General features: G+C 31.5%; 5 protein-coding genes across 10 annotated transcripts; 2 read left to right on the plus strand and 3 right to left on the minus strand.

Annotated features, from left to right (window-relative positions):
- Positions 1-146: 146 nt before the first annotated feature.
- On the minus strand, positions 147-6,753 carry LOC122528234 (acyl-CoA:lysophosphatidylglycerol acyltransferase 1-like). 2 transcript variants are annotated; one of them, XM_043653157.1, is made up of 7 exons: positions 6,667-6,753; positions 5,874-6,058; positions 4,830-5,047; positions 4,537-4,751; positions 4,166-4,439; positions 3,918-4,069; positions 147-3,846 (listed from the first exon to the last, which is right to left on the minus strand). In XM_043653157.1, exons 2-7 carry the CDS (start codon positions 5,906-5,908, stop codon positions 3,610-3,612), a joined length of 1,131 nt encoding a protein of 376 aa, XP_043509092.1. In that variant the 5' UTR covers positions 5,909-6,058; positions 6,667-6,753; the 3' UTR covers positions 147-3,609. The 2 variants fall into 2 exon arrangements, with proteins under 2 accessions (XP_043509092.1, XP_043509091.1); XM_043653156.1 differs by lacking the exon at positions 6,667-6,753 and adding an exon at positions 6,139-6,280.
- On the plus strand, positions 6,225-9,703 carry LOC122528232 (fumarate hydratase, mitochondrial-like). 4 transcript variants are annotated; one of them, XM_043653155.1, is made up of 7 exons: positions 6,225-6,312; positions 7,774-7,908; positions 7,995-8,195; positions 8,294-8,576; positions 8,657-8,919; positions 8,985-9,374; positions 9,468-9,703. In XM_043653155.1, the coding sequence occupies exons 2-7, from the start codon at positions 7,858-7,860 to the stop codon at positions 9,594-9,596; spliced, it is 1,317 nt and encodes a 438-aa protein (XP_043509090.1). In that variant the 5' UTR covers positions 6,225-6,312; positions 7,774-7,857; the 3' UTR covers positions 9,597-9,703. The 4 variants fall into 4 exon arrangements, with proteins under 4 accessions (XP_043509090.1, XP_043509087.1, XP_043509088.1 ...); XM_043653152.1 differs by lacking the exon at positions 6,225-6,312 and adding an exon at positions 6,767-7,022; XM_043653153.1 differs by lacking the exon at positions 6,225-6,312 and adding an exon at positions 7,255-7,409.
- Positions 9,704-9,843: 140 nt separating this feature from the next.
- On the plus strand, positions 9,844-11,492 carry LOC122528235 (arginase, hepatic). The gene is made up of 7 exons (XM_043653158.1): positions 9,844-10,093; positions 10,178-10,250; positions 10,325-10,530; positions 10,619-10,782; positions 10,850-10,965; positions 11,058-11,180; positions 11,238-11,492. Exons 1-7 carry the CDS (start codon positions 9,995-9,997, stop codon positions 11,471-11,473), a joined length of 1,017 nt encoding a protein of 338 aa, XP_043509093.1. The 5' UTR covers positions 9,844-9,994; the 3' UTR covers positions 11,474-11,492.
- Positions 11,471-12,725, minus strand: LOC122528236. Its single transcript, XM_043653160.1, has 2 exons — positions 12,452-12,725; positions 11,471-12,013 (listed from the first exon to the last, which is right to left on the minus strand). Exons 1-2 carry the CDS (start codon positions 12,467-12,469, stop codon positions 11,636-11,638), a joined length of 396 nt encoding a protein of 131 aa, XP_043509095.1. The 5' UTR covers positions 12,470-12,725; the 3' UTR covers positions 11,471-11,635.
- A 111-nt stretch (positions 12,726-12,836) lies between these two features.
- Positions 12,837-22,267, minus strand: LOC122528241 (fasciculation and elongation protein zeta-2). 2 transcript variants are annotated; one of them, XM_043653174.1, is made up of 9 exons: positions 21,916-22,267; positions 20,170-20,422; positions 14,828-14,950; positions 14,495-14,573; positions 14,313-14,421; positions 13,968-14,230; positions 13,820-13,895; positions 13,675-13,740; positions 12,837-13,598 (listed from the first exon to the last, which is right to left on the minus strand). In XM_043653174.1, exons 1-9 carry the CDS (start codon positions 22,019-22,021, stop codon positions 13,582-13,584), a joined length of 1,092 nt encoding a protein of 363 aa, XP_043509109.1. In that variant the 5' UTR covers positions 22,022-22,267; the 3' UTR covers positions 12,837-13,581. The 2 variants fall into 2 exon arrangements, with proteins under 2 accessions (XP_043509109.1, XP_043509108.1); XM_043653173.1 differs by having other exon boundaries at positions 14,495-14,651.
- Positions 22,268-25,462: the final 3,195 nt, after the last annotated feature.

The raw sequence follows: 25,462 nt of genomic DNA on the forward strand, positions 1-25,462 counted from the left end.
GTAGTTTTTCTAACTTCTTTAGTCAGTAGGTTTTCTTTGAATTTAGCACGTTTTTATCTATTTTTCTATTTCGTGTTTTTTACTTTTTTCTTTGTTAGTTTCGTTTTGGAGAGGATGGGAGAGAAATGAATAACACAATTGTAAAGTATAGTTAAATTATTTTGATTTGTCGAAATTCTTTATAAATACAATTTGTACAATAGTTTTACAATAAATAGTCCCGTTTTATAATGTATTGTATAATCGTTATTATTGCGGTTTGAACATGGTTTTTCTGTAATTAATATAAGGAACCAGTTTATTTCAGAATCTAATCTAAGACACGAAATCTGATTCACTCATTCGAATAAAGCTCCAAGTCGTCACTACATCATACGATACGAAATTTAGAAGTTTCATACTGCTTTAATTCGATTCACAAGAAATCGATCAGTTAAATGAAAAATAAATAACTGGTATATGTAACGAATAACAGATTACACAAGAAAGGATTTGTGTAATTAAAAACAATTTTATTAAAGTTTTTATAAGAAAAGAATACAAGCGAAGTATTTTCTTGTAAAAATGAACTTGAACTTACGCTAAAGTTACGTTTTTTACATTTATTTTTGTATAGTATTTATGAATGTTTTGTCATACCTAAGATGCAGTTAGAAACATGTCAAATTGTGTAAATATTTCTATGATAAAAATATGAAATGTAATATATTTGTTTCATGCATTGCACAAAAACCATCTAATTCTTTTTTTTGAGCATTACGTATTTTCTTCGCGGATATTAAAAATTCATTGTTATAATGGCTTTCCTTTGAAAAAATAGTTAAACACTTTTTTAGTTATATTTTTATACTTTTTAAAAAAGCCGTTTGCAATGTACAAATATAAAATCAAAGTTTCTAAATATCTTTGATATAGTACACTAACGTTGCAAATACCAGCATATATTATAAAGCCTTCAGCTTCAGTATAGTTATTTTGTTTATAGCATTACAAATCTTAAACAGTATGTATATCCTTATAAAAGAACATAAAGCAATACTCAGTATCTGAAAAACATGCTTTAACAGTAATAAAGCTTTGTTTTAAATATAATACATATAAATAATATTGTCTCTCATAGAAATGCTTTTATAAAAGCATTAAGAGTGCAGAAATTAAAACACAACCAAACACAACCAGTTTTTCATTTTTATTCTACTTTTTTCATATTGATAGTCTGTTAAAAAGTGTGTCATATAAAATGTAGTGGGTTTCAACAATTTGATTTGCAATTCGTACACAGCACATGAACAAAATGCTTAATGCAGTAATGTATTTTACTGTAATAAATACAACTATTTTTAATCACACCATTCTGCGTTATTAACAAAACGTGACATTTTAATTTTTATTATTACGATTGTATGTTGTATTTTAAATCTAATGTAGCTAAATATTTAAAAAATATTGGCCCTTATAATGATGTAAACACATTATACTATTAGCATTACGTTACATTTCTTTTCGTTTACTCTCTACATTTTTAAACATAAATAAGAGCTTAATTTTTCATTACTCACAATTAAATATTAGTAAAATCTTAATATGTTTTGTAATCTTTTTCTTTTTTTGATTAGTAACATAGTCAACTTTTTTTTTTCATTAAATAATTTTTCATTTAATAATTTTAATGTACTGCAATTTTCAAATTTAATAATTCCTTGTATTACAATTGGTGACATTTAGAATCACGTTTTGTTTCTAAAATTTACAACCAAGACTAGAAACATTTCATCAAGTGTTCTCTTGAATAAGACAATAATTATCTTGAGTAAAACATATTATCGTATCAAGCAAAAATGCATTTATGTCATAAATGAGATACAAGAAATCATTGAATTGTAAATATAAATTTTTTTGATTTGATAATTTTCTTCCTGCCTTGATACTTTCTGGTATATGATTTGCTTATTTCGAAAGAATTTGTCTGTTTCATATTAAATGCAATTAAATGCAGGAAAACATTGCAAATAATTTAATAACAAAATATTCTTTCATGTAAATTTATATATTCGACATTTCTGTGTTTTATTACGACCGTGCATTACAGAAACTTGATATCCACGTCTATCATTTGATACTAATATTGATCTTATTGGATTTATTACACAATTATGTTTTGACCTTTTCATTTCACAACAATGAATATTTATTTCATGTGTACATTAGCTAATTGCCTTTTTGAGCCAAAAGGCAAGAAATTTCGATTTCGACTATACGTTTATTTTACAATAATCAGTTAGGCAGCATCGAAAATCTGTCTTCAGTAACTCTATTACTTCTACATACATGCAATTATGAGTTTCTTTTTTGTAAAGTGATGTTATATGAATATCTTAAGAACTATTTGTAGGCATTGATTTGACTATGAAAATTATGCATGAGATTTGCATATGCGTATGTACAATTAACACTGAGGTTTGTCCGTAGGAACAAGGCACGGCTGACATATCGTCTTCTTTTACTGAACAGCGTTATTATTGGTTGAAAATTTAACAATAAAGTACACACCTTACTTATTTTGACAGATTTGAAAAGATATTTTTATTTCTGCCAAGTTTCGAAACAATTTACTTCAAATTTCACAACTACTTTTTCATAGAATTATGAACTTATATGTAAATTTTCTAGTATGTAATTTAAAAAAATTATGTTTATATGATTGACTTCGCATTGAAAAATACTTTTTTTCTATCATATATCACAAATAAATGGATATTTTTTGAAATGGTATTCACTGCTTCTAAATAGCAGTAACAATTTACTGTTACACATTTCAAGATAATATTTAATATACCATAATATAAAACACACGAGTAGGATACTTTAAAACTCGCTTGAAATGTTGCCAAGTCCTCCAGACAGATAATCAAATATAGATACATTTTTGCACTTTATAATAAATGAAAAAATAAAAAAAAAAGATATTTATATCAATGTTTAAAACTATCATGCAACTGATAGCATTAGATACTCTAATTGAATTAACAAACATTAAATTACTTTTTTTATAGGTAATATGCATATTGAAGTTTAATTTTATGATGAATTTACAATAAAAAACTTAAATAGTCTTTAGAATATTATGATAATTCATGCAAAATATTAGACAGCTCTAAATATTCAAAAATTTAAGCACACCTAATAAAATAAACTGAAATTATCTTGAATACTAGCTATTCAAAAACCAACTAATGCTGTGTTTTCATCTCTAAACAAGTGTTTTATACTACACAGTGAACTGTTGTTATAAAATGTAAATATAGCAGCAAATAAGTATTTCAAGTTGTATATCTTATTGCAACATGAAGCATACTTGAAATTATATTCGTATCAACAAAATAGACAAATAACGATGAATAAATCGGTATGGTAACGAAACAAATATTTGTAATTTACTATCTACGACATAATTGGATTTTAAACATTCATTTGGAATTGACAATCCATACATTCGTTAGTTTTGTTAGTCAACATCAAGAATAATATTTGAGGCAGGAATAGTTTTACTTTGCTACATTGTAATTTTACTGATATTTGAAAGTAATTTCTTGTATAGTATAAAACGCTTTACCAGAAGCAAGATAGCACATATGCAAACATATTATAATGTATATAACTAGATGTTATAAAAAATAAATGAAGGACTAGGAATCTCAATGGATCCTGATGGATCTTGGAACCTTCATTGGCAGGTGCTTGCGTGCCAAGAAATGTTCCATACTTGTAAAAATTTTCCAAAAGTGCTTCTTTTTCGACCCACCTATCATATAACCATTTAGATAATAATTCTGGTTCTCGTGGAACCTAAAATCAATGATGTAATAAAATATCCCCACACAAAATATAAATGACTGCCAATCTTCTTTAAAACTTACCACTGAACTGGGGAAAACTCGGTAAAATAAAACTGTTTCACATGGTGGTCGTGAACCAGTTATAATTGTTGGTAAGTCAAGTGGTTTACCTTGAGGATATGCTATTGTTATATCTAGAATCCAATTGATTTCTGGTTTAGCAACCAACATATCTAAAAAAAATTTATACATGTATATTAATAATACATATTGTTATTTATTGTAATGTAAAACATCAATGAAATTATAGTTCATATAAAACTAATTACTTGGTCTACTGTTTAATTGTTGTTCTGTTGTATTATTTTCTTGTGATGGACCAATTGTATCAAATATAGTTTGCATTGCTCCTACCCGTGGTAACGTAACATTTTCAAGAATTGGTAAATTATTCTTTTTAGCATATTTTTGTGACGTTTCTCGTCTTTTACATAAAAAACCTCCTTCTGGAAAGAGAACCATCCACTTTCTGTTTAAAGGAATATATGCTTCTTTTAAATGTTTTTCTAATTGTTTCAAACTTTCTTCTCTTCGTTTCCGACCCTAATAAAATATCGAAAATAAAATAACTCAGTTAAAATATAAATAGTATAAGGTACTATTAATAAATTAATAAACATATACTCTTACTTAAACTTACAGATACGATAAAAAAGTCCTGGTGCAAAATAGAAACTATACCAAAGTTAGTAAATTTGAAAATCCTATCCATAATCCACATTAGATTAGGTAACACATTTGGTTTAGAATTAAATGTTGTCATTAGTATAGGAACATCGCCAGTACTTTGATGATTTGCTATTACTAATGTTCTTTCACTAATAATTTTTTCTATATCATCACCTTGTTCTATTACTATAAATTAAAAATTATTTATTATTTATATTATTACTATCTTAATTATGTACATATATAAATTATTTGCATACTCACTATCATAACCTGCAGACCAAGTCCACATGGACACCATCGCTAATAGCCAATGAAAAAATAATCCTTCGATTCTCCAATATACTTGTGGTTGATAAACTTTTACAGGGAACAATAATGTCATCCATACTACATATGTTGGTATACAATAAACATTATTGAGTATCACAAAACTGGTTCTAGCAATACATTTTACAAAAGTTAACACATTATTGATTACCCTGCAAATTTAAACAAAATAAACAAAATAAAATTCATAATTGTAAAAATAATTCTTAATTACTCAAAAAATATTTATTTGCATTTTTTAACAATATTATATCATTCAAAATAGTATCATTGGACTCTAAATTAATAGAATGATTGTTTTATTAACTTCTTCACATAAAAGTTGATTCACATGCAACAAATATTTAAAAATATTCTTTATTCATAATGTTACTTGTTACATCAATGTAAAATTTCATTATACAACTTCAAAAGAAAGAGATAATGTTATCACTGTTTTTAAGACTTAATATTTAGCTTCTGATTATAATAACTTTTAAAGATTTCAAATAATCATATTTGAACAACATCTTAAATAAAACTGCCAACAAATGGACAATATAAAATTATCCAATTTGAAAAATTACTCCTTCAAAGCATAATACAATCTTTAAATTTTCGGATACTTTAATTAAAAAAAAAAAATTACACAATTTAATCTAATGCTTGATAGTCGACAATACGATAATGTGTTTATACACATATATCACGGAAAATTAAAAAATTAAGAAATTAAGAATTAAGAATGAGTATAAAACGTCACAATAATTTTAAATTATTTTAGGCATTACTCGGGAAACAAGAAGCCCGGCACCCGTCATATTTTAGGTTAAAGATATTTTACATTCGGTTAAGATTTTTTTTTTTTTTTTTTACCAAAATTAAAAGCTGAAAGACATAATAATGAAATAGTTCATAATCACAGAAAGATATTTTGAATTATCAGAAATTGAAAGTAAAAAGCGCGTAGTACACTTGACAAACCACGTTTTTAGTTACCTCGTAAAAGTAGAGGAGGAAGGAAAGTCAGTCATTTTTGAAAGACACCACTTGCAATATTATTCCGACCGAATTTTAGCCACGATTTTTTGTGCATAGCATTCCCTTTTCCACAAATTACATAATAAAGATCATTAAATGGAATGACATGTAAGATCCTCGTGCTGCTTACATGAGATGTAAATCTTGAAAAAAAAATTGTCGATTATCGTAAAATACAACGGACTGCTTAGTTTAATTGTTGGATAACTCGTCTCGATATTACCAGTTCTAATTGACACACGGCTAGCAAGATAAAACCGTATTACACAAATTTATCGGTTTGTTATCAACCAGCATTTAGACAACGTTTTTCAAAAACACACCATAATTTTGTTGTTTTTACTTTCTACTATACGTGGTATCGCCGCGGCACACGTAACATAAATACAATGGCGACGTAAGTTAATAGATTGATATTGATAAAAACACTGCATAATCTTGTTAATAATTAACGCACGTACTATTAACTGGTTGACATCGTATTTGTAATTGAAAGTAGAGTGATTCAAAAAGAAAAAAATTCCATGGGTATGTTTATATGGCACGTTTGAGAGTGCATGTTTTTTGGAAACCAGAGCAGTAGCTCGCCAATCAAAAATTCGGTTACCAACATGTAAACCTCAATTGCTTTTCGTACATGTTCTTATCGAAATACTTTCAAAAGCGGCTTTTTCGAAGGACACTTTATAAGCTTTAAACAATGTTTCTGCAATGCAACAGGATATTACTTAATTAATTAAACTCAACGAACCATACAAACCAATCACAGTCTTATTTATTTGTGCATACATTGCTGACCAAATATCACAATTGCAATAAGCTGAAAGACGTCTCAACATCTTCACCTCGATCTAACTACAATATATTTTGTGCTCAATTTTCAAGTTGTTCAGCTGTTTTCCGTGCTGTCTTTAGTCAATGCTGGGCCTTTTTCGATTTTTTTTAACTTTTGAAACGGGTATTGAAGGAAGCAAACGTTAAATTATTAAAATGACGTTAAACCTATTGAGATGTTCATTTATAAATTATGGATTATTAGAATTAAAGAAATCATCGCCGTTTTTAACACTAAGACTGTCATTATATACATCTAAAGCCAGTAAAAAGGTACAGCTGTATCATATAAAGTATGACTTAAAGGTGTAACATTTTTTAATGACAACTTCTGGAATCGTAATCAAATCTGTCTGTTCTTTGTTTTGCTGTTTTCGTTTAAAATTTTTATACGAATCGGATCGTGCGCTATTTTTACATAATCACTGAAGAACTAGTTCTAAAGATATTTTTAAAAATATTTTTAGAGAATATTATAAAAAAATATGCCGTCATATTACAAATAATTCTTTTTAGCATAGCATTTTCGTGCCTGTCACGTCATTTGTAACATAACAATTGAACGCATCTGACATTTTATCGAATTAATCGCATGTCAAATGAGAAACATATTTGTTCAACAAAAGTAAAAATCGTCGGATAAATTTTATTTAAAAGATGGTATGAAACAAATTTTTTATCATATTAAATCCTTTATTTAGTGGGAGGTGTTCATTCATATATTATATAATTATGTATGTATTTTTTTTTCTTGTTCGTTGTTTTTAATCTGATACTATACAAACATAAAATCTTATCTGAGTACATGTGTGCATATTTGACATGTACATAGTGTTATAATTGACTTTATTTGATTTAATTTCTTATGCTTAAAGTATCGTAACAGTTATTTTGAAGCTATACTCATTCAGTTCTGTTATATAATTCATTGCTTCAATATGGTATATAAGCACAAATTATTTTTATAAACAAGTTTTATTATTATTATTGTTATTATTTTAATCTTTTAATATTGCAATTTTAGGAGTCAAATGGTGAATTTCGAATTGAAAGGGACACTTTTGGTGAGCTGAAGGTCCCTGCTGACAAATATTATGGAGCACAAACAATGCGATCAATGATAAATTTTCCAATAGGTGATAGTTTTGAACGAATGCCTGTAAGAAAGTCTAATGCTTGAATTTTGTTTAAAACAATTTTAATACATATAATATTCTTAGTTTATATTTCATATATATTTTTTAGTATGGCGTTATTGTTGCAATGGGTATATTAAAGAAAGCTGCAGCTCTGGTAAATAAAGAGTATGGAATGGATGTAAAAATAGCAGATGCTATTAGCAGAGCTGCAGATGATGTTATATGTGGAGACCTTTATAATGATCATTTTCCATTGGTAATTTGGCAAACAGGTTCTGGTACACAAAGCAATATGAACACTAATGAGGTATTTATTAACGCATTATTGAATTGGACTTTTTACTAGTTTACCAGTTTGTTACAACGGACTTTTCAATTTTATCTAATTTTATCAATTTTATTTAGGTGATCTCAAATCGTGCAATTGAATTACTTGGTGGTAAACTTGGGTCAAAAAATCCTGTTCATCCAAATGATCATGTAAATAAATCTCAAAGTAGTAATGATACATTTCCTACTGCTATGCATATAGCAGTTGCTTTAGAAATTAACAGAGTATTACTTCCTGGTTTGGAAAAATTGCATTCTGCATTAGATGAAAAGGCTAAAGCATGGAAAGATATAATAAAAATTGGTAGAACTCATACTCAAGATGCTGTCCCCTTAACATTAGGACAAGAATTTTCAGGTTGCGATCAAAATACGTTTTATATATATATTTGCAATGAAGTTAACTGTTTTTATAAAAAAGAAATAATTTCAATGCAGGTTATGCAACACAAGTATGCAACGGTATTAAAAGAGTGAAAAATACTCTTCCAAGATTATACGAGATAGCACTTGGTGGTACTGCGGTAGGAACAGGATTAAATACACCAAAAGGTTTTGCAGAGAAAGCAGCAGCAAAGATTGCAGAACTTACTGGCTTACCTTTTGTAACTGCTCCTAATAAATTTGAAGCTTTAGCAACTAAAGATACTATGGTAGAAGTGCATGGTGCATTTAATACAGTAGCAGTTTCACTTATGAAGGTACATTTAAAGAATATTTGGAAAATATCAAATTAAGAAAATTAATATATAAAATTTTTATTTAGATAGCTAATGATATTCGATTTTTGGGAAGTGGACCTCGTTGTGGTTTAGGAGAACTATCTCTTCCTGAAAATGAGCCGGGAAGTTCCATCATGCCTGGTAAAGTTAATCCAACACAATGCGAATCATTGACTATGGTTTGTTGTCAAGTTATGGGTAATCATGTTGCTGTAACTGTCGGTGCAAGTAATGGCCATTTTGAGCTTAATGTATTTAAACCTCTGATAGTTGCAAATACATTAAGATCTGCAAGATTATTAGGTGATGCTTGTGCATCATTTACGAAGAACTGCGTCGTCGGTATTAAACCGAATAAAGATCGTATTAGTAAACTTTTGAATGAAAGTTTAATGCTTGTTACTGCCTTAAATCCACATATTGGTTATGACAAGGTTAGTTATGTCATGTTAAGTATAACAGGTTTATTATAATCTATAATCTTATCTTCAAGTATAACAAAGTCAAGTAAAATTATATTTTTTCAGGCTGCTAAAATTGCAAAGCAAGCTCATGCAGAAAATCTCACATTAAAAGAATCAGCACTGAAAAATGGTATAACTGCAGAACAATTTGATGAATGGGTGAGACCAGAAAATATGATTGGCCCCAAATAAGTTCAATTAAATTGAAAGAAGTTAAAATCATACATTTTGTACTAATAGCTATTGTTTGTTTACTATAAGTATTATTTTAAAAAAATAAAAACATTTTTATTACATATCAATTACACGTTTAATAATAATAATTTATGTGATACATTATTTATAAAAATATTGCAGATAATAAATATAAAACATTATAATAGTGTTTAATTTAATGAACAAAAGTTTTATTTTTTAAATATATTTTTTAATTTTTTGTGTTGTATAGTCATGTTATAATACGTGCTGTAAATCTTGTATGTTATCTGTATTTCAACAGTATAGAGGGCATAGGTCAATAAATAAGTTTTAGAGTTTAGTACGTTTTAACTTTAACACGTTAAATTCTAAATTAAAACGACACATAGAAAATGAATACATTAAAAAAAATACAAAGTATTATTGCCAAACTTGGAAATCGCAATTATGGTAAAGTTGGAATAATTGGTGTACCATTTGAGAAAGGACAGGTATTATAGTATATAATGCAAAATACAATATAACAATAATGCAAAATATATAAAACAATAATAATATACCATTAATAAATATAGCATAAAAAAGGTGTAGCACATGGTCCAAAGGCGATTAGAGCAGCTGGATTAGTGCGAGAATTAGAATTATTAGGTAATTATTACTATGTGATTTCAAACAGTTTTACAGATTATAAATTTAATTTTTGATTCTTTGAATTAAACAAGGTTTAGATGTGAAAGATTATGGTGATATTTCATATAAAGCAAAAAATGTAGATGGAATTAATAATATGTCACATTTGGGTGATGTTGCTGGTTGTACAAATTGTTTATCTGAACAAATTCAACAAATTTTAAAAGAGGATCGAAGAGTATTGACTATTGGTGGAGACCATAGTGTAGGAATTGGAACTATAGATGGTCATGTTAAGGTACAATATAAAAAAAAAAGTTCTTTTATCAACTTTATATATACATATTTTTTTTTTACATTATACATATTATATTATACTTTTAAAGGAAAAAAAAAATGTAGGTGTTCTATGGATTGATGCTCATGCTGATTTAAATACAAATAAAACTAGTGAAAGTGGAAATGTTCATGGAATGCCAGTAGCATTATTAACTTCTGAACTGGCTGATTACTGGCCACATTTACCAGGAATGGATTGGCAACAACCAATGTAATACGTAATTATAGATTAATTATATATTATAAAATATATTAAAATATATCATAATTATTTACAGGTTATCTATTAGAAATGTAGCTTATATTGGATTAAGGTCTGTTGATTCTTATGAAAGATTAGTTATTGAAAAATTTGGTATTACAGCTTTTGGTATGGAAGATGTTGAAAGATATGGTAATATTTCGTATTTTATCTAATCAAAATATTTATAAACAATAGATAATACTACATCTTTTGTATATTTAATAAAATATTTATTTAATTAGGTATTCATGATGTTGTTTACATGGCACTAAATAGAATAGATCCCAATGAATCAAAATCATTACATGTTAGTTTTGATATTGATTCCTTAGACCCATTAGAAGCACCATGTACAGGAACTCCTGGTAAATTATTTGCTTCTGTTTAAATAATTTCCATTCTTAAAGTTTATTTTTTTTTAGTACGTGGTGGATTATCAATCAGAGAAGCTGTTCATTTAATGGAAATGCTATATAGAACTAAAAGACTAAATGCGGTAGATCTTGTAGAAGTAAATCCACACATTGGTAATCAACGTGACACTCAATTAACTGTTGAAGCCGCTATACACATTATTCAAGCTGGATTTGGTTATACGAGGAGAGGTCTTAAAGTTCCAGAGGGTGTTACAGATATGCCATTACAGACATTTAGATAAATTATAATCATCTTTATTGATAATATATTAAAGGTAATCAAGTTACCATGTCAACTCTCCTTTGAAGCTTATATAGTAACAAACTTTTATACATTTTTAAACAATACCACAAAAATATAAGAGAAAAACAGAACAAAACAATATATTTCATAATTATATCCACTAAATTTCATGAATTAAAAGTGTTTTATCAGGAGTATCATTAAATTTAATTTCTACCTTTTTTATCTCAGTTTGATGATCTGGATGAACTTGATATTCCAAATGTAATTTTCCTTTAGTATTAGCTCCTTTTACATTGACATTAAATGTTTTAATGTTATTGGTTTTATTCACAGGAAGTGTTATTTTTCCCTCTTTTATTGGTTTTCCTAAATATTTAATGGCATCCTCATGGTTATAAAATATACTCAATGCTTTTTTATAAGTGACTGTTTCCCGAATTTTCTGTTGCATATAATAATGCATGTAAATTTCTGTAGTTAAAATTCCACAACCAATAAAAGCGGATAATCCTGCTGTTATTTTAGCATAAGGTACCTATATATCAAATAGAAAAAAAATTTCTTCATTAACGTTTAAGTATACATACTGAAACTACTATAATAAATCCTACAGATTGCTAATATTTAATAACTGTATTACTATGCATATATAAAAACCACATTAAAATCAAATTCAATTGTTCTTATTTATAATAAAGAATTCTAAGTGAAATTTAATAATAGTAAATTATTTATTTTCAATACAATAGTTATATATTATATTGTAAATATAGAAAAATATGGAAAGAAAAATAGAGATTAATGAAAATTAGAAATGATCTCATAGATATTCTACAATATTTATGAATTAACTTATGTCTTTAATTTTTGTTTTGTATAAATTTTAGGTTAGATTATTTTAGGTTAGTAAATTTTTTAAATAATAATGCATATAAATAATTATTCTGATTTATTATATTTGTTGAACACATACCTTCCTAAATGTTATCATTATTAAATTAATATTTAAGAAAATATTTTCCTATGAACACATTCAGAATAACTTTACTGAACTGTTTGATATTTAAGTATTCAACCATGTTCTTACATATGTTATATTATTATCGTTAAAATAATTACTGTTAAAATAAAATGAAAAATAGGCACTATTAATGCTGAGCTACATGTTATTAATCAACTCTAAATATCACAAATATACAATAGTGAAACATGCTTTTGTCACGTGATCAAATTATGGCTCTGGATTTATTCAAATTTTAATAACCATAAAATCGGAATTATAAATTATAAAAATATATAAAATATTAATATAAATATTTCATTCATCATCTTTCATTCATATGGATAAAAATAACATCTTTTAATAGTAAGGTTGTTTAATTTATTTCTTTGTCTCAACAAACACAATATTTTTAATATGTGCAAAACAACTGTGTTGCTGTACACGAAGTGTTCAATAGCATCTTTTGCATATAATTACTAAACAGATTTTAAGTATACATTTGTAAAGTTGTTCTACAGCAACAAGATGTTTTTATTTTTGCGCGATACGTTACTAGATAATTCTAGGTACATGGGCATTACAACAATATACACTAAGTTCATAATTTCATATGTTGTAATCTAAGTTAATAGGTATACTTTTCTACATAAATATAAATATTTTCGGTAATATAGTAAAATTTGCTCACACATTTCAATAAGATCTTTATGTACAAAAAATTACAAAAAACTGAATTGTCACGAAATTCATGATGACATATACATAAATGAAGATTTTATAAGTTGTACACGATTAAGAGGTATTTTATAGAGCGCATATATAGATTATTAAAAATGTATCGTATGTAAAATAATATACATGTGGTAATATATAAAGTAAAGACTAGATGTGAGTGTCACGGACTCTATAAATCTACAATCGATACAGAGTAGTTCGAGACACAATTTAGAAGCGAAATCACCTGCCTTAACGCAAGAATATGCGGCACAACAGCGGTTGAAAGCGTACTGGCAAGAAGAGAGCAAATTGTATTCTTTAATAATTAATATCTTTCTTTCCGATTTTCATTGATTTCCATAAAGGAATTTATGGTATGCTCACTAAGTAGGACACAATACTGAAAATAAGAATAATTCTTTTAATAATTAAAATTTACACATCCATTTGAAAACATCTAAAATTACTCAACTTACCTTTGAGTATATAATCTGTTAATAATGTAGGTACAGTTGGACTGTCTTCGCTAATTGCTTTCAATACTGTAAGATAAAATACCAGAGTTTAATACATTCGCATAATTATCCAACATTGCTCGCTCGTTGAATCGGTAATACTTACTTTTAATAAGAACTTGTAACGCTTGATTGTCCGGTGGGCCACTGTCCATATGGTATGGGATTACAGTAGTTAAATACTGTAAGCAATATTGTTTAAATTAGATATTTCAAATTTACAACTGTGAACTTGTTGTTCCAAGACGAATTACCTTAGATTCTTGAAGCGATCTATGTTGTGGTAAAGGACTAGTACCATTTTGCATTTGATTTCTTTTTTTTGTGACATGATGCTGTCTTCGTCGATTTTGTACTGCTAATAACAATGAGATAAATTGATTTTTCAATTCTTTTTCATATTCTAGCTCGTCGCGCAATGCAAGTTCTGCGATAAGAGTTTCGCTCAGAGCTGCCACCAAGGATTCCATTTCCCCGAGTAGCTCGGTGAGTTGGCTGGAGGTAAGTTGTTTCAGCTCTAGAACAAACGATCATGATTCAAGATTATGAAGCCCATTCTGATGTTGTTTATTATTTCATATTCGCGTATGAAAACATACTTTTCTCGTGTAGCGGCGATCCTAAAACTTCTCTGCTCCTCTCCAACGCTTCGTCGCTATCTAATAAAGACCCATCGGAATCCGGAGATCTTTCCATCGATGGACTTTCCTACGTAATACGAATATTTTTGCTCCTCTTCTTACGTAAAAAATTTCTTTGCTTGAGTAAATTTGATGTTTACCTGCATTATATCATCTATTTCACGGAGCACTTCTTCCGCAGTCTTCAACGGTTCCTCTGGGCTGTGAGTATCGGTGCTACTGGATAATATCAAAGCATGCATGTCCAAATCAGTTGCGACAGCCTCATCTTCGCTACTTAAATCCTCTAGTTCAGGTCTATAGCAAACAAAATGAAAGCGTCTAATTTGCAAACGTAGATCGCGGTTTGTATATTTTGAAAATTGATAGAAACATTTCTTCGTCGATTTTTTAATTATGTATTTTTGCAGAATGGAAAGCAGCAACATAAGGTCGAAGAAAATGCTTAAAACGCTGCAGGAATTAAAATTTACCTTTCATGTGGTACAGGTGCCTCGTTCAAATTAAGTGCGGGCATATGCATTTTTCTAGCATACGATTTACTCCAATCGATTGGTAGTATGTTACCAAACGTACCGGTAATCGTCCACCACATTCTACAAGGAAAAAAAGAAAGAAGTTGAGAATCTCTCGTTAGAAGATTGATAATGGGAAAAATTCTTTTCTTCGAGACACATCAAATTTCATTAGGTGTGATATTAATTTAAATTACGTAGACGCTGACTCATATCCTCCCGCTTGTCCTCTGCCGTTTGAGAACTATGAAGATGCTATTTTTACATACCGACTCTTAACGATTACACAGAATCAACAACGAAATCTAATCTTATGTGAAAAGCATACAAAAGATAGTGTACATTGAAATTCGGTGCAAGGATGTTTGAGAAAATAGTACTGCTACGTTTCTAAGAATAGCAACATATTGCGAAATGAATTGTTCCACCGATTTCTGAAGAATGGAAAACAATCGTCTGAATACCGAATTTTCATCAAAATTTTGTCGACGCCAGCGCATCCTATACACGATCCTCATCAAAGGAAACGTGTTATCGTGTTAAATGCCTTGTGTTGAAAGACACGATAAGATTTCAGAAGAGAGACAAAACGTTTGAATGAAGTCTGTTTTCTGGGATGTCATGTGAATCATCAGGTCCTCGTAGGCGTTCCCTAGATCGTGTACACATGCCACCATCACATACAGATAAGTCTGACACTATTGTAAGAGTCTAACTTATTTCGATAACAATGCATCCATTCTAAGGAAATGAATTTCCGCAAAGAATCTATACTCTGTGAATGAGATTTTATCAACAAGCCTTTCTCACTATTTCCGATTTGTAGACAATTTCAATTAGATAATACGATCTATAACAATTCTGTTCGTATTTTTTTATCTTCTCTTTTTCTTATTTATTTTTTTACTCATTGGTTCAATTAAAGTTTCCACTACGATTATTAGATAATCGGGCAAACCAAACCCGAACGAATTGATTAGGTTCGGGCAATTAGCAATGCAGCGAGAGCTTCATAGTTTACTGGCAACCTTCAAATTATTTTTATCGATTAAATTGACTTCATTTGTCTTGGTCTTATTATTCTCTTCATTTAGTCAGTTACCGTATGGTAACGCTTGAACGATTCTCGGAAATAAAAGGAGCATAGAGGCACATACGGCGGCCCGGTCGATGGTGTTGGATTAACAAATGGAGGTCAATTCGACCCACTCAAGTTTCTCATTAATGTTAAGTGCATTAAAGCAGTGACTTCATCCTGTCCGCATGTTAGTCGCATCATTCGGAACAAATGCCTAAACAACCCGAGACCTGCTGGCGAAAGAATCATCGGAGCAATAACAGTTTTAAATTTATCTTAAATTTACTTCAATTTTTCTATTTCATTTAACTCTACCTACGGAATAATTCGAAAGTAATTAAATAATTAAGTAATAATGAGAATACAAAGGGGGGAAAAAAGGTAACGTCCACGGCTCATGCCGTTTTTTGCCGTTCTTTCTCCATTAATTGGAACGAGAAAAACGCATTGAAATTGAATTCCCGGGAAGACGAGTGTACCCCCTTGTTTATTAATTCATTCTTCGGTTCAATGATCCGCGACGTGGCTTGTACAGTACTTGTACGTTATCTGTTGCGCAACGCAAACAAGTTACAAGCAAAAATATCGGATCTTGCGACGATGCATCATCTTAATAAATCGTTGCAATCCAATTAATTTACAGTGAAATCGACGAAACAGCCAATGAGATCTACGAAACATATTCTGCTATGTACCAATAATGATACAAATATTTTTAGAAGAATGGACGGACATTACGACGTAAAAGAGCCGAGCCATTTTTGTCAGATCATTTTCACGATAAAGACAAATAAATGAATTTTTTTTACCGACATGCACAAATAAATTGAGGAGGAAAGAAATGGCACGTGAAGGAAAACGGCGCTCAAGAAACATCGCATCGTGGTTAGCTGGTACAGCGCGTGCGCTACTTTATTGACGTTTGTCCATCCGGAGAGTAGCTCGATACGAACGACAGAACAAAACACAGAGATCAAATTTTCATGGGGTATCTTACGATTCGATCGATGTACGATTTCTCGCTACTCTAATCGCGTTACTGACCTGTTCCTCCATCGGATCTCAATTTTGGTTTCTACGTCTTCTGTGATTTCATATTTTCTCGCTACTCGTGATCGGAGATTCATAAAATACTCTAAAATATTAATTACGAATATTAATACGAAAATACTTCTTTAATCATATACCTAATCAACGTTTCTGTGGCTTTGAATGAAAGACTGTTAAGTATATGATAAAAGGAGGACTGTACGCAAAGCGTTGCCAAAGAATAGCCTGTAAGTCTGAAAAGGGGATCGTGGAACGGGAAAAGAAAAGTTGCGAGTCGTGGGGCGAGAAAGTTTTTCGAAGATGAAAAGAAGGCTGCCGTGTTCAAAGGCAAGAACACCTATTGCGGCGACACGACCTTGGCTTTCTAAGAAGAGACGCGTTTCATCCGTCGAACAACGCTCATTCCTGAGTGAGGAACTTTGGTCTCGTGACAAATTGGATTACGAACAATATGCCGGATACGCATGCACGGATGCGTTTATTCTTTCCGGCTTGATGCATGCATATGAAAGCAGTGCCGATGCCGAATGAGACACGTGCGAGTGCACGTGCCCGATCTCTGCAAACCTCGGCCACTGACCTTTCGATTTCTCGCAAACGTTGCAATTTTCGTTACTCGGGTCAATCTAAAATTATACTCGCTTTTGAACCTATCGAAATTCGAAGGCTTGACTTTGGATTGTTCCCAATTCTTAACGAAGTTAAATGTCAGAATAGAATTGATTTGCCCAGTTAATTATTAAGTTTTGTACGTCTATCATTCTACAATTTTTCACATCTACTGCTCTCGTTATAAGTTAATAAAAAAATTCGAACAAAAATGCTTGTGAAGCTAATTTTGAAGAATTGGAATTTCTTTCCTACAACTCTGTTCGTGGACCTCAATATAGCAACGGAATAAAAGAAAGAAGTTTCAGGCGCTTGTCAAAGCAGCAGGTATATATACAATTCCAAAAGAACTATACGTGGGTCAGCGGATCTCCCCCACTGTGTGAGAATTAATACTTCCTGGTGCAGTCTGAAAGCAGTTTTTCTTTGATACAACAGTGCCTAAAGTCTAGACGATCTGTACGATCTTTTACATTTATTTTTCTTTCTTCTCCAATCGGGCCAATGAAAGGCAATAGGATGTCTGTGGCGCATTTCGAGAAAGGCGTGACTTCAAAGAAATTTATACACAATCGTCGTCGTGTTACTCTACACCGGAGAAGATACAATTTTGCGCTTCGTTGAGTTTCACCTGCACCGACTCGTTACGTGGTCGAATATATTCGACCAGGCACCTGCACTGTGGATAACACCGTCGATTTTTTTTTTACGGGGAATATTCCTACGGAATCTTTGAACTCTTCCAAGTATTTCATCAGTCAAGAATTTCATTTGTTCTCGATGAATTTCAATGAACGATGCTCGACTTTTCTTGGAATTTTCCTGCGTCCGTTATTTTAATAATTTAAAGGACGAGTTATTTTTATTCTAGATTACGCCAATGCAGCATTTAATGAAATTTATGCACTAGATAAATTCTAACGCGATTAATTAAATAAATTGCTAATTGCTTTGTGTCAGATTAGCAAAAACAAAAAGTGGCTCATCCTTAAAATGTTAGGTATACAGAGAAATTACATTTTTTCCTAATCAGGAATTTTTATCAGAATATACCAAAAGATGAAGTACATGGTTACATAATCTATTACTATTGATAAAAATGATTTGCGAAAGTGAAATCGAAACAATGTTATAGAAGATATAATGAGAGCCTTTTGTTGCGTGGAGTTGGAAATTGACCGATCTCAAGCATCGATGTGTCGGGGATACGACACGCGATAATAGACTAATTAAAAAGTGAGTTACTTTCTTGTTACGCGGCCTGTCCACTTCGCGGAGAGAAAGCTGCAGAACGCGCCGCAAACATCATGTAGAGAGTACTTACGGCGGCATACTTTTCTGTTGGAAAATCGATACCGTGATCTTAAAGATCAGACTTGCAATGAAAACCTGCATCTCGTTTAAAAAATAAAAAATTCGTTCAAACGTCTCAAATCACCGCCAAGAATATATATAATCGATTTGTTTTTTCTTCTTAATTTTCTCTTCCAATATGTGTTCAAGCATTTAATAATTTATTTCAAAAGAAGTTGTTAAATCATGCATCGTCGACAGAAACAAGAATATAATACCCGTTGAACCGTATCAATCTGGTGATTTAGCACCAATAGCTTCTCAATGAAACCTTACGAATAACGTTCAAGCGATATTGGTTTAGCTGGAGTCATCGAGTGAAACTGTTTTCGCGTCTTAACGCGAGAGTCAAAGAAAGCATTAACATGAGATTACTTAAACGGGATATGAAATATTATCCGCCGCCACAACTAATAGAACCATAATAGTAGAACATTTACACGTCATTTATATGATCTGTAAACTGTTGTAAAATTTCTATTGAAACAGGATAAGCATCTTAAATGATGCCATTGAAATACCGAACGATGAGACCGGTAATTATTATTCACACGGGAATAATATCGTAACGGCGATGATCGTAAATGATTACTTCCGTTCGACAAGATGGATTCATGGTGCGGCTATCATTATTTTATAACGAGGATCGAGGAGTTGCGACGCGTAATAGATATCTCAAGGTAAACGTGACAATTTAAATGCGATAACTCCGGCAATCTTCGGGGAGTATTCATTTACCCGACAAGCCGCCACACAGCAGCAGCAACTTTACTTTTTTAATCATCGAACATAGCCGTTATAAACCGGTATAACTGTACCAGAGATATCGCGTGACCCAAGGATAATAGAAACTTCTCAATCGCGCACGTACTAACGTAATTTTCACTTGTGAACTTCATCATCGTTTTTTGCTGTTGATATTCCATTAAAAAGAGGTCGTTCGACGATAATACGTTCATAAGAGAAGAAAGGAGGAAACGATGTATCGTCCACTTGTGATTATCTCGTATTAATTGATTTATCAGGGATGTTTTGCAGCTACCGGTTCGCAAACTGGCTCTAGTGCTGACTAACTTTTACATAATGATATACCTACATTCAAAAAAAGATGAATTCGTTACAATAAATTGTACTTCATGAATTTACATCGTGATGGTATAAGAAAGAAAGAAAAAGAAAAAAAAAAACGATTGACGCTCTAGAAACTTACTGGCACTCATTCATAATTTCTTCCTGCGTCCGTACTTGCACGGGTGCCAGGGATTCGACGTTCGTGCCGTAATCGCGAAAGCAGGATGTTATCTTCTCGTCGAAGGTGTTAACGAGGTCCTCGAGACTGCCGCTGAAAGGGCTGAATGTCCCCTCTTGGAGAATATCGGTACCATTCTCGTGCGTGGCCGCTGGCTCGTTCGCGTTACAATTCTCTCCGTAACTTGTATTTAAACTCGTGTCCAGCAATTGCTCTAAATACGACAAACAAGAGAGATCATCATCAGTATTTATAAGTATATACTTTTCTTTGCTATTTTCGTTTTCCTCTTAGAACACGTCGATTCTATCAGCCATTACGGTATCCCTGATATCGAAAGAAACGTAAACGTCGATAGTGTGGGAGGCAATAAATCACAACACCCGATAGTGGCTCGTTAAATTGTATGAGATTATTAAATTTTGTATCACTAAAATAATTATACTCGAGTAAATTCTAACTGCTTCTTAACATTTGCGTCATACAATTTTATATTGATGCAGACTTCGTATTTTAAAAATGTTAATAGAATACATTCTTATATTCTAACCTTGTAAAAAATCAAAAAAGAAAATCCCTAGATCTGAAAACGTCAATCAATGGTGGATGGGAGTGTTAATTTTCATTTTGCAGCGGGTGTGTTATCAGTTACATAAACGCGATGTATCATACTTTCACGCGAGTGACGCATGGCGGATCGAATGTTTTCAGGATTAAATATCCGGAATTTTTCTACGAGAAACACACTATTTACATATGCGTTTCTCTAAGCAGCAGCCTCGGTGGCGATCCGAGGCCAGAGATTTCCAACGATGTGTGTTCTACGGTGTCGTGAAAAGTGATACGAGAGTTAAAGCGTACATGAAGGATATTAGACACCAATTGTATGCATGACGTAGCCTTTTGTTGCGCGTTCGTCGCTCGAAGGTCGCTTCTTCATCGCTGCCTGTACTAAGCCACCCTCGTCATTTAATTTGCACGTCCGCAAAATGAGCGTGACCACGCGTGCACGCACGCGTTTCTACGCGCTTAAATAACAGAAAGACGCACGAAACCTGTCCCTGCAATCAAGAAACTCTTTTCGTTTCGAAATTTCCGCTTACAATGCCGCGTTGGAACGCCTTTTTTAACCAAGGTGGAGAACATCTCCAGATACCGATACCGAAAAAGAAACTATTCGCTTTTTCTTTCCGTGAATTATTTTCGTACATATTAATAAATAGACAATTACGGACATAGATTTCTTTACACAATGCAACGAAAGGAATGGAATTTTTAATAATGGAATTAAAATAAAAAATTTTACAAAAACAAAATAACCCTGACTACTTCGAACATATTCGTATGCATACGTTCTGCATGTTTGAATCTCTCGTAAATACATAAATAGCCGCAGCCTATTCATAAGTGAACAATCGTCACCCACTTTCCAACTAAGTTGCAATCGATTGCCCGTAAAAATAGAGGAAGGATTATCGCACTTATATCAATATTGCCAGTTTTCTAAATGAGATAGTTAAGTTCGCGATTTTGACAATGACGACTTGCACTCGTAATTGGGACATACTCCGCGATTTGGGAAATATCGCGGTAAACTTTCGATCCGCAACGAGGTTAACAAGAGTCGGTAAAACGACGCAGCGAGATGCGTCGCAAAATCGAGCAGGAAAGGAGAAAAGGAACGCCAACAAGCGTATTCTCTCGCACCTGTCAGTAAATTCATGTTCTTCAGGCTGGCCGTGTCTTCTTCCTCGAAACGTGCGAGGGGTGCCTCGAACTTCAACTCGGCGATCTTGCCCGCCATGTCCCTCATTATTGACCGTGTGAAGAAGAACCGGCAGCGAAGTCAATCACCGTGATGAAATTCGGCACCGTGCGCTTGCGGCAGCGCTTCCGAAGCGCACCGTTTCTCTCGTTGATTTTTAATGATTCTTTTTGACAGAGAGGGTGGTAGGGAAGAAAAAGAAATTACGAATAGACACTGAAATCAATCGGCCGATCGACACACTACCCGTCACCTAGAAAGCTTCGCGAACGACTGACGCAGAGGGAGCTTGCTCAAAAATAGTGGGGGAAGATGATTGCTGGTCGCCATGACAACCGCTGGCTGAGCGCGCCGATGACATAAAGCGTCGGCAGTAACGTATTTTAGAAGTTAACAACCCTGCGATATTAACAAACTTCTGAAACAAAATCGTACAGGAGATGAAACTGGGACAATTAATTTTGTTTCGTACTGAAAGAAATTCTCTTACTCAATTTTCTCTTCTTACATTTATACCATTTGAATTCGAAATGGTATGGGTATATGAAGATATATACATTCATTAAGCCGAGCTACTACTACATATATGAAAAGGATTATGAAATTTCAATTCTAGATTGGCATATTATTAAAAAGATTCGATTCGAAAGTAATCATAAATTAAATTTATAAAATTATTATGTCAAAATTAGATTTCATGTAAGTACAAAATCTTCCTTGGATTTTATACTCTATGTTACATAGAAAGTTCATAAACTGATTCAGAAAAACAAACCCATCTCATTAATCACGTACAATAGTGGATTGTGTAACAATTGTTAATAACTATATTGATTAAATTTTACTTATTTAATAACTTATTTGTGGACACTCTTAATTACGTTCAATTTCGATTCAAAATTTTGAATTTAGTTTGAAAGAAATTGAACATTATTTGGCGCGAGTAGTTCGATCTATTAAGTGAAATTATACCATCTTCATATATGCATTTCGTAGATTAAGTATATTAAGAATATAGAAAGAAAGGATTTAATTATATTGGTAATTATAAAAGTTCATAGATTAATCTTTTTAATTAATATTTTTGCAAATGAAAATTTGATTAAATCACGGACGTTCAAACACTATCACCACATAGCGGTGATGCAGTGGAACTAATCGTTACTTTTATCCTTGTCGCACTTGTTTATTACGCAATATATGTCTGTGTTTATTGCACACTATTGTGCTCCTTATCTACAGACAGTGCTGCCACTTGAACACTTTCAATTCCGATTGGAACTAAAAGGATAAAAAAAAGAAAATTCTGATAGATGGCAGCATATGACATACGCGGGGTGGCAGGGACAAGTGCTGCCATCTATCGGATTTTTGATTTTTATCCTTTTAGTTCCTGTCTGGATTAAGAGATGTTTAGATGGCAGCCAAAGAGCGCAACAGTACACGACAAGGACAGAAACAGCAATTAGTTGCACTGTTTCACCGCTACGTGGTGATAGTGTTTCAGTGTTCAATGATTTGATCAAATTTTCAATTAGAAAAATAAGCAATAAATAGAATTAATTTGTAATCTTTCATAGTTGCATTTGTTTGATTGGAGCTTGAACTTTCTTCCTTCATATATTTTACATTATTCGCACTTCGAAATGTATATATAAAAATTGCATTTGAATACCTGTATTAAGATGTATGTACATATATATTCTTTTACAAATGGGTGGAGTACTGCTAAAAATCCTGACAAGGTGCTGTTCATTTATATTTCTATCATAAAAAATCTCAGTGCTTAATGCATTAAAATTTCAAATCCAGAATGCTCCATTATATGAAGTCTTAAAATTATTTATGGAATACGCAATTGCAAGACGAACCACAATTTTTTAATGTATTCTTACACCTATTGCACAATGTTCATCGTTCGACGGAGTTCATCAGGAAAAAACGATGAATTTCTAGTTCATTCCGAAGACACGCCTCTTTCATCTTCGAACAAAAAATATTGCACTTTTCAGATATTCACGATAATCACGATAATGTAGCCTTGCTAACGCAAGAAACAATTGTTCCTAAATGGAATTTGTTGTTCAAACATCTGCTTTTGACATTGTTCTGTACTACTTGCTCTTTAAATGACCGGAACAAAGGCTAAAAGGAACTCACCTTCCAGGACGATAAAGTAATTTGGAAAAGGACAACTGTTACAATAGCGGTCCCCCTGGGTTCGCTATGGCTGCTCAGTAATGCCATATGTCACATTATATAAGCCAAGTGACTTTGACACCTGTAACATTTCGATGCAAAACTCGAATATTAGGCCAATGTATTACAGGGCAATTAACATACTAGCGAGTCGCGCTAAAAGTATAAAAAAAGAAACCACTATAAAAGGATTGTAGTTAACCTTGATAACGTTGGACATTGTTAGAGATAATGATCGTAATGATGGCAATTTTTAATAATTAAAATTTTTTTTGGCACACTAGATCTAGGTAATAGTACAGTTGGGCAAGGTTCTATTTGAGACAAAGAGCATTTAAGAAAAAAATCATTTCTACTAATTTGTTATTTTTATTTTAGAAATACTATGGGAAAAATAACATTATCTTGTGTTCGAATCAGATAAATTATTTTTAAATCTTTTATTGAAATAAAATCTCTTACGAACATAATCGAAGCAATGGAATCTAAATAGAAATTTGATCACAGTGGAAACCATGATTTGAATATTTTCTATAGTATTGCATAGTATGTAATATGCTTTTTATAGCCAAAAATAATAAATAATCCTAGTACAAGGTGAGATTGAATCAGAAACTGTTTATAACGGAAGATTATTTCAAGATAATTAATGGAATCAAATATGTCACTTCAATAATTATTTTTCAGACATTTTATTCAAATAATGTCCAAAGTCCTAGTATCGTAGATGAAAAAGGAACTAGTATGACAGAAAAATTAAATCACCAGCAGAAATATACACATTTTTAACTTTATTTCTTACGTATCGTTGGATACTCACTTAGATAATTGATGTCACGATTGTTTTAACAGTATTGGCAATGAAGCAGTGTCTTGTCTCTCTAACGAAGAAAAGGATGTTGGTATAAAAGATTTATGAGGCGCGGTGTATAATACGGAAAAAACTGCTCGGGTGTGTTGGTGGATTCGCGTATTGTCGATTACAAAGTAAAATTGCTTATGGGTAAAATGCAACAGTCTAACGTAGAAAGAAACTAGAGCCCGAAATATTAATCAATGGAAATTACAGTAATAATGTGGAATTTTTATTTTATTCGTTTTATTTATGAACAAGTGCTAATCACAATAGGGAGAAAAAATATTCTTTCGACATCAATTCGTTGCGCACCTGCATAATATTTACTGCATAATCATACATATTTTTTATTAGTGTGCAGGCCGCATAGAAGTCAATTATATCAAAACGCCATAGATCATTTTGTTATTACAATTTATCTATGTTTGTTTGCG

Source organism: Frieseomelitta varia, unplaced genomic scaffold (genome assembly GCF_011392965.1).
Source record: "Frieseomelitta varia isolate USP_RPSP 00005682 unplaced genomic scaffold, Fvar_1.2 scaffold_247, whole genome shotgun sequence".
In the NCBI taxonomy this organism is placed as follows: domain Eukaryota; kingdom Metazoa; phylum Arthropoda; class Insecta; order Hymenoptera; family Apidae; genus Frieseomelitta; species Frieseomelitta varia.